This window comes from Phalaenopsis equestris, unplaced genomic scaffold (genome assembly GCF_001263595.1).
Source record: "Phalaenopsis equestris unplaced genomic scaffold, ASM126359v1 Scaffold001072, whole genome shotgun sequence".
NCBI classification, from domain to species: domain Eukaryota; kingdom Viridiplantae; phylum Streptophyta; class Magnoliopsida; order Asparagales; family Orchidaceae; genus Phalaenopsis; species Phalaenopsis equestris.
In genome coordinates this window covers 8140-14861 of record NW_018165511.1, presented here as the reverse complement: position 1 = coordinate 14861, position 6722 = coordinate 8140, and the positions used below count along the sequence as shown (strand labels likewise).

General features: G+C 34.6%; 1 protein-coding gene and 1 long non-coding RNA gene across 2 annotated transcripts; both read right to left on the bottom strand.

Annotated features, from left to right (window-relative positions):
* Nucleotides 1–2568: 2568 nt before the first annotated feature.
* LOC110032966 (probable receptor-like protein kinase At1g80640) lies at nucleotides 2569–4613 on the bottom strand (the record flags this gene model as incomplete). The annotated part of the gene is given in 9 exon segments (XM_020736775.1): nucleotides 2569–2923; nucleotides 3019–3108; nucleotides 3395–3513; nucleotides 3636–3738; nucleotides 3810–3906; nucleotides 3992–4059; nucleotides 4153–4290; nucleotides 4391–4585; nucleotides 4587–4613. Coding segments are annotated over 9 exon segments (984 nt in total), but the record flags the coding sequence as incomplete, so codon positions are not given.
* Nucleotides 4614–4617: 4 nt separating this feature from the next.
* LOC110032967 lies at nucleotides 4618–5398 on the bottom strand. Its single transcript, XR_002294908.1, has 3 exons — nucleotides 5048–5398; nucleotides 4730–4870; nucleotides 4618–4649 (listed from the first exon to the last, which is right to left on the bottom strand). It is a non-coding gene; the product is annotated as an uncharacterized LOC110032967 (long non-coding RNA).
* Between the last annotated feature and the right edge of the window lie 1324 nt (nucleotides 5399–6722).

Genomic DNA, 6722 nt, shown 5'->3' with positions numbered 1-6722 from the left:
TTGATTCTTGCAATGAAAATCTGGATGAATTTTATGTAGTTTTCTCTATAATGTGTGGCTATACTTTTCTTCATGTCTCTGTGACATAGGGGTGGTGATTTTTATTGTGATTTTCTAAGATGATTTTCCATTAACATTTTCTCATACTTTCATGGTCTATGTTGTTGGTTAACCTCTTATCCTAATTTACTCCAAGTCTGGCTAACTAAGATGTTAACATGTTTCGTGAAACTTTGACTTCTAATCGTCACATAGTAGAAATGAATGGTTAACCATAGAACTCCATAAGAATATACATATTCCAATGGAATTCTGTAATCTTTCTGGGGATCAGAATAATCAAGTGGAATGCCATGGGGATTGAGGAAATCTCAACTTCATGAGTTCTAGGGATTTTTTTACCTAGACATAAGCATAAAAAGTAACATATCCCCGATTAGCAACAACCATATAGGAAAACATTTACGAAACTATGATCTTCACGATCCCCGAATCACAGAGGCACGCGCCTCATCAATCGTGAAGGAACACTTGAGATCTTTCCCGTTTTTATGTTTCCTCTGCCCATGACCTATTTTCTTTTTATTAAAACTAGGATTTCAAAACTCTTTTTGATAACCACCAAGCTAAGTTAACTAAATTAGTAAACTAGAGACCTTTCTGTGAAAGCAATATTACATTCTTCTTATAGGATGATATTTTGTACCTTTAACCGCGTTATTACTTGATACGTATATTTGCGTTGTGTGGCCAACTTACTTCGCGGTAAGTTTTGGCACATCAATTATCAAGGAGTTGTATTTCTAGTTGAAAATTTTTCTTCTTTGGGAGAAATATCTTTAAATTGTTTACACATTCTGATACTTTTGTATATAAGATCGTTAAAAGAATTTTTTATCGGTTGTGCATTCCATACTTAAAACATCTGGATGAAAAGGAATTATAGGATTTTAGGAATACTATAACCTATTTTGATTTTCTTACACTTAACATAAATTAGACTATCTAATTTAAAAGAAAGAAGTAAAAAATTCAAAAATAAATACCATTTAACTTAGAAGATTATATAAGATTTGTGACTCTCTTATTTTTATTATGTTTTGTTTTGTTAGTTGGCTTTAGGATGAAACTTCATGCAAGTATATGATCACTTTTGGTTTTGGTCAGATTTTGGTGAGCAATGATTTAAAAACTTTATCTCTGTTATGATATGACTCATATAACATATAAGGAACAGATGCTGGAACGAAGCGGAGCGGAGCAGAGCAGAAGAATCTATCCAATGGGGAGAGTTTCGTTATGTAGGTTGGGGGTGTGGGAGCGACGCCCCGCTATACGATTCAAGGGTGATTTTGTAATTACATATTGCACTTTAGTGTTTGCTCCGAGGCTTTATATATCCCATATTCTGTACTCTTTTCTAGAATTGAAAGAAAGCCGACGCTCTGCTCCCGATGACGTAGGCATCTTGGTCGAACCTTGTTAAATCTTTGTGTTTTTCTCTGGATTTGTGTCGATTCTTGTTTTTCTTCGCCCTAATTTCTCAGCAATCTCAATATACTCAAATGACTATCTGGACTCTCTTATTTGTTAGTTATCAAATTTTAATGATAGAATGTTGTCTTATGTTCTATTTCTTTTTGGCTTTTCACTCGATATTGTGTTGATACCTACCCTTCTAGATAGAATTTTTTGAATGTCCCCATTGACTTGATATACTCCTTGATGTTATTTTTCCTTCAATTAACATATATTTCTTGATCATTGCCTAGGTTTACAAATCTATGCTATTAACATCTATTTACTCTCTACCTTACCAAAAAGTGCATGAGGCTAGATCACATCTACATTCATTTAGTCATGATTGTTTATTGCTTTACTTCGATTAGCGTTTTGCTCTCCACTTCTTCAAACACGCCATGATTCTCTTTTCACTTTTTTGGGCAAGCAAGCTCAGTGGCTAATTGAGCCTTTTCATGATAATCCTACATGGAGCCATCCCTCATTGAAACCAATTATTCTTTGTCTTTCTTCTTTGCCTTTCTACAGGTCTTTATTTTATTCTGTGTATTTTTACCAACCAAAAAAAAAGTAAAAAAGAAATAATAATAATAATAATAATAATAATAATAATAAATCTACTGTCCAAAATGGTATTTTCAAGGTGTTTCCTTTTCCAGCAATAATCTTTAAATGGCAGAATTCTGATGCTGACCTTAATTGCTTTACATCACATAATGTTGCTGACAAAACAAAAAGAACCATTCTGCCATTCCGAAGACTCCATTCGGAGATCTATCATAGAAGCCACATGACCATGAAATTAAAACTATCTTAAACCTTATTGCTGAGAATAAGACAGAAGTCCTTCCAAGAAAATTTCAAAGCGTCAAAACAGATACTTTCTTTATTGAGCTAAATTTCTGACTTTTTTTTAAAATTCAAATGAATTGAATATTTTTCTTGATAAGTATTCATTCCTCATTAATTCATGTCAGTACAAGCAAGTACATAAAAGGAGAAAATAAATTCGATCTCTGTATCCTAACCAAACTCTAAAATCCATTATGATCAAACTCTGATCAGAATAATCACATCCATTATTTTCCATTCATAAAGATTGAAGCATGTCTCATTCTGTATTTTTTGTTTAACATATCAACAAAGCTACAACTTTTCCAACACCAAAAAACAACTGATGAAGATAAACTCAAAAGGAAGTAACACAATCACCAATGCATATAATTAGTAGTGAAACAAAGAATGAAGAAAGCATTTAGCTTTGTTGTGATGATCTCTCTGCAAATTTAAGCGTTCCTCCAAGCTCAACTGGCACCAATGGTATCAGAGAGTGGAGCACATCCGTTATCAATGGTCTGTAACTTGCTTCTGGTTGAACGCATAGCACAGCAACAGCTGCAACCTGGATAATTCCATTACAATATAACCTTACGAGAATGAAAAACAATCTGTATTAGTGGGTAGGAACAAAAAGACAAAAAACAAGAAGAGATTTACCTGGTACAGATGTTTCAAGTCCATTGTATCTCGAATTATGGGGTCTACTATGCTTGGAAGCTTTGATCGATCTGTTAGTTGAGGCATGGCCTGAAATAAGATGGAGCATCTGATCATCACAACGAAAGCTACGCCAAAAAAAAAAAAAAAAAAAAAGAGAGTTTTACATACCTACAACCCAATTCCAATGTATTAACATATCAATCACCTAAACTTCAATTTTTACCCACAAATTACCCAATCTTAGCCGAAAATATAGGAATCGGGTGATACGTGGGTAAAAATTGAAGTTTGGGTGGTTGCTATGTCAATATATAGGAATTGGATGGTACATATGTAAAGGCCACTAAGTGAGTTTAAGTAAACAAATTGATACCCAAGTGACAATAGATTGATTCTGAGTAGAAGACATTTTTTCAACAGGCTTTCTTCCCAACAGAAGCTCGAGAAGAACAACTCCAAATGCATAGACATCACTCTTCTCAGTAAGCTTACCTGAAAAACAAAATTTAGGAAAAAAAAATTGTAACTTTCAGTTTGTTGATGAATAAAAAACCTTCTTTTACAAATTTATAATTCAAAGATTTGAATTTACGTGAGTAATAGGAATGACAAACCATCTAAAACATACTCCGGAGCGACATGATCTAATGTGTCTGAAAGTTTGACATTGGCTTTGTTTTGGTTGTAATCACAAATTGCAAGTCCAAAATCTGAAATCTGTAGTATTCATAAGAAAATAATAAATATTCATTTTAATAAAAAAAAAAAGTATCTGAAGAAGAATGCACCTTGGCGTTGAACTGTGAATCAAGAAGAATATTAGATGATTTCAAGTCTCTATGAATCACAGGAGGGTTACAATTCTCATGCAGATATTCCAGTCCTCTAGATAAAAAAATTATAATAATAAGTTGATTGAGCGTAATATATATATATATATTGAAGGAAACAACATAAAATGTAGGCCAACCTTGCTGTATCAAGTGCAATTTTCATCCTCAAGTGCCAAGTTAAAGCTGATCCACGAAAGGGTTGCCCCTAAAAAAACCAAAAAAAAAAAAAAAAAGGCATCAGCTTTTTAGTTCAACTTTTCTTCTTCAGTCTTCATCATTATTATAATAAAAAGAGAACAATACCATGCAATAGTGATTCCAATGAGCCATTTGGCAAGAATTCATAAACAAGAAATCTGGACTGCCCATGAATGCAATAACCCAAAAGAGAGACAATATTTGGGTGCCTGATTCTTTCAAAAAGTTTCAGCTCATTCTGCATTAATAAAAAGCAAGAAAAAGAAAAGCTCAAAATTCAAAAAGTCTCCCAAAAGCAAATATTAGTAAAAAGTAGATCTGCAAATTCAAGAATTTACCTGAAACATTCTCTCATATTCCAGCCCACTACCATCTAATTTCTTCACGACAGCAAGGACTTCGTTGCTGAAAGTAGCTTTGTATACACAGCAAACTCCCCCGTCAGCTAAGATATTATGCTCGCTGAAATTATTTGTGGCAGACTCCAACAATGAATAATCGATCATTTCAACAACTATTTAATTTTTAGCAAACAACCTTCACTGAACTCAACTTGCTAAAAATTGGAGTCAAAGGAAATCCTTTTAATCGAAGAATCTGCATCAGATTTCCGAATAAATTACTATAATTAGAGTTCAAATGAGTTTCTTCTCAAGATCAAAACTCAGAAAGATAACCTTTATGATTCTTTCGGCAGGAGATCCAGGCAAAAATGGCAGATAGAGCTATTGCAATAACAGCAAGCGCGGACAAGGAGATGATAATGATCAACTCCTTGTCCATATGGTTATTCTCAGAGTCCATAAATGACTGCCTCTCTGAAAATACATTAGAATTTATTATGAATGGAGTGAAAATAACAGCTCCGAAATTACAAAATCCATTTTTTTTTTCAAAACAAAATCCCTAATTTAGCTAAAAGCTGAGAACCTTTTAGCTGAGAAAAAGGGGGGAAACCATTAAAGAAGTTATTTTTAAGGGGCTTCGGTGAGTACCTGCTGGAGGTTGTCACAAGCGCAGGAGGAGAAGAACTTGCTTGCAACTGCCAAGGAACTACTCTGCCACTGCTGAGAAATGGGAAGAAGAAGAAAAGAACAGCGACTTGTGTGGTTCTTGACTCTCACTTGTCTGCAATTACAGACCAAGTAACTCGGTGGAAAGTGGGAGAAAGAAGCGAGACGATTCGAGGATTCTCATCCCTCTCTCTAGTTTTGAATTACCACGGCCCGTTTGAATTCTCTCCACTCGTGGCTTTTGGTTTCCGGCTACCTTATTTAATAAGGCAGGTGAACGGTTGCACGGAGAGCAAGAGGAGCCCTTTAAATTTCTAACTTTAAAAGATAAAATGAAGCAATCATTTCATTGGGGCAGTTACAAGAAGCAAAGAGAGATGAACAAAAAGAGAGAAGGATTTGTGTCAATTATAACATTAAAACAAATATTTTAAGGTTTTTTTACTTGGCCATCACTCAAAATTTTAAATATTACAGTGCAGCCGCCCAAACTCTTGATATTTTAGCACGATCACCCGAAATCCTAAATGCGTCCGGCTCCATCTTATACTGAAGGTCTTCTTTCATCAACTCCTTATTCCCGTGTACCTCCTTCACACCACATAATTGTGAAAGCTGTTATCGAGGGACACCAGGTAATCACAAAACCCACCTTCCCTTTCTGAGCTGCCTCCATCGCCCTCTTACACGGAACATTCTCTTCTATCACTTGCTTTTTCCCACGTCTCCTCTTCACGCCGCAGAACAGTGATATTGTGTCGTCGGGAGGTCCAAGGTAATCACGAAACCCATTTTCCCCTTTCGGCCTTATGTTTACATCTGGAAAGCCTAGCCTACCTTCTTATTTCCCTTCTTCCTCTAGTTGGCAAAATTCTCACAACACAGTTGCGCCTAAAGCTAGCCTTGCATGTGGCATACAATGAACTCTAAAACTCCCATCTTTCTACCTCTTTTTGCCAACCACTCTTCGTGTGCTTACAATAGATATATCAAAATTGAGATTTAAGGCAAGACTAAAGACAAATTGGATTTAAGTTTATGTGGGATTTATATTTGTCATTTTAACCATTTTTGTGGTTTTTTTTTTGTTATTTTAAAGGGAAATGAGAGTTAAGATGTTACAGTTCTCCTTTGTTGTTTGGAAGGATTTATAAGTCTCATTTTGACTGATGGGATAAATTTTTCATAGTATACTAGTAGATTTACATACATACCACATCAAAACTTTGATGAGCGTGACAAGTATTTCTAGTGAGTATATGATTGAAATTGAGCTATAAATCCTTATTTTGGTGATCCATCTCAATGATTTTTTTTTTTAATATCTGTGTTGACAATATGAGTTTGGTGTTGTTCAAGGATGATGATGTTCATGGGCAAAGCTCCACCAATTTTGGAAATGGTGAAATTTTATGTTTGTGAATTAATAAGGTGTTAGTTGACAATGATATGACTTAGAATTGCATGCATATAAACATTTTTGCAGTGTAGTTGTTTCCTAGTGGTGACCATGATAATGTTTATGATTTTCAATCCAAGTCTTTTTTAGCATGCTTGCCCTATAGGCATTATGGTTGAGTGATGCCTCTATCTCCATCTTCTTTCATCCTTTTGTGGTTCATTAAGAATATGAAGAATTTGTGTTGCATTATGAATT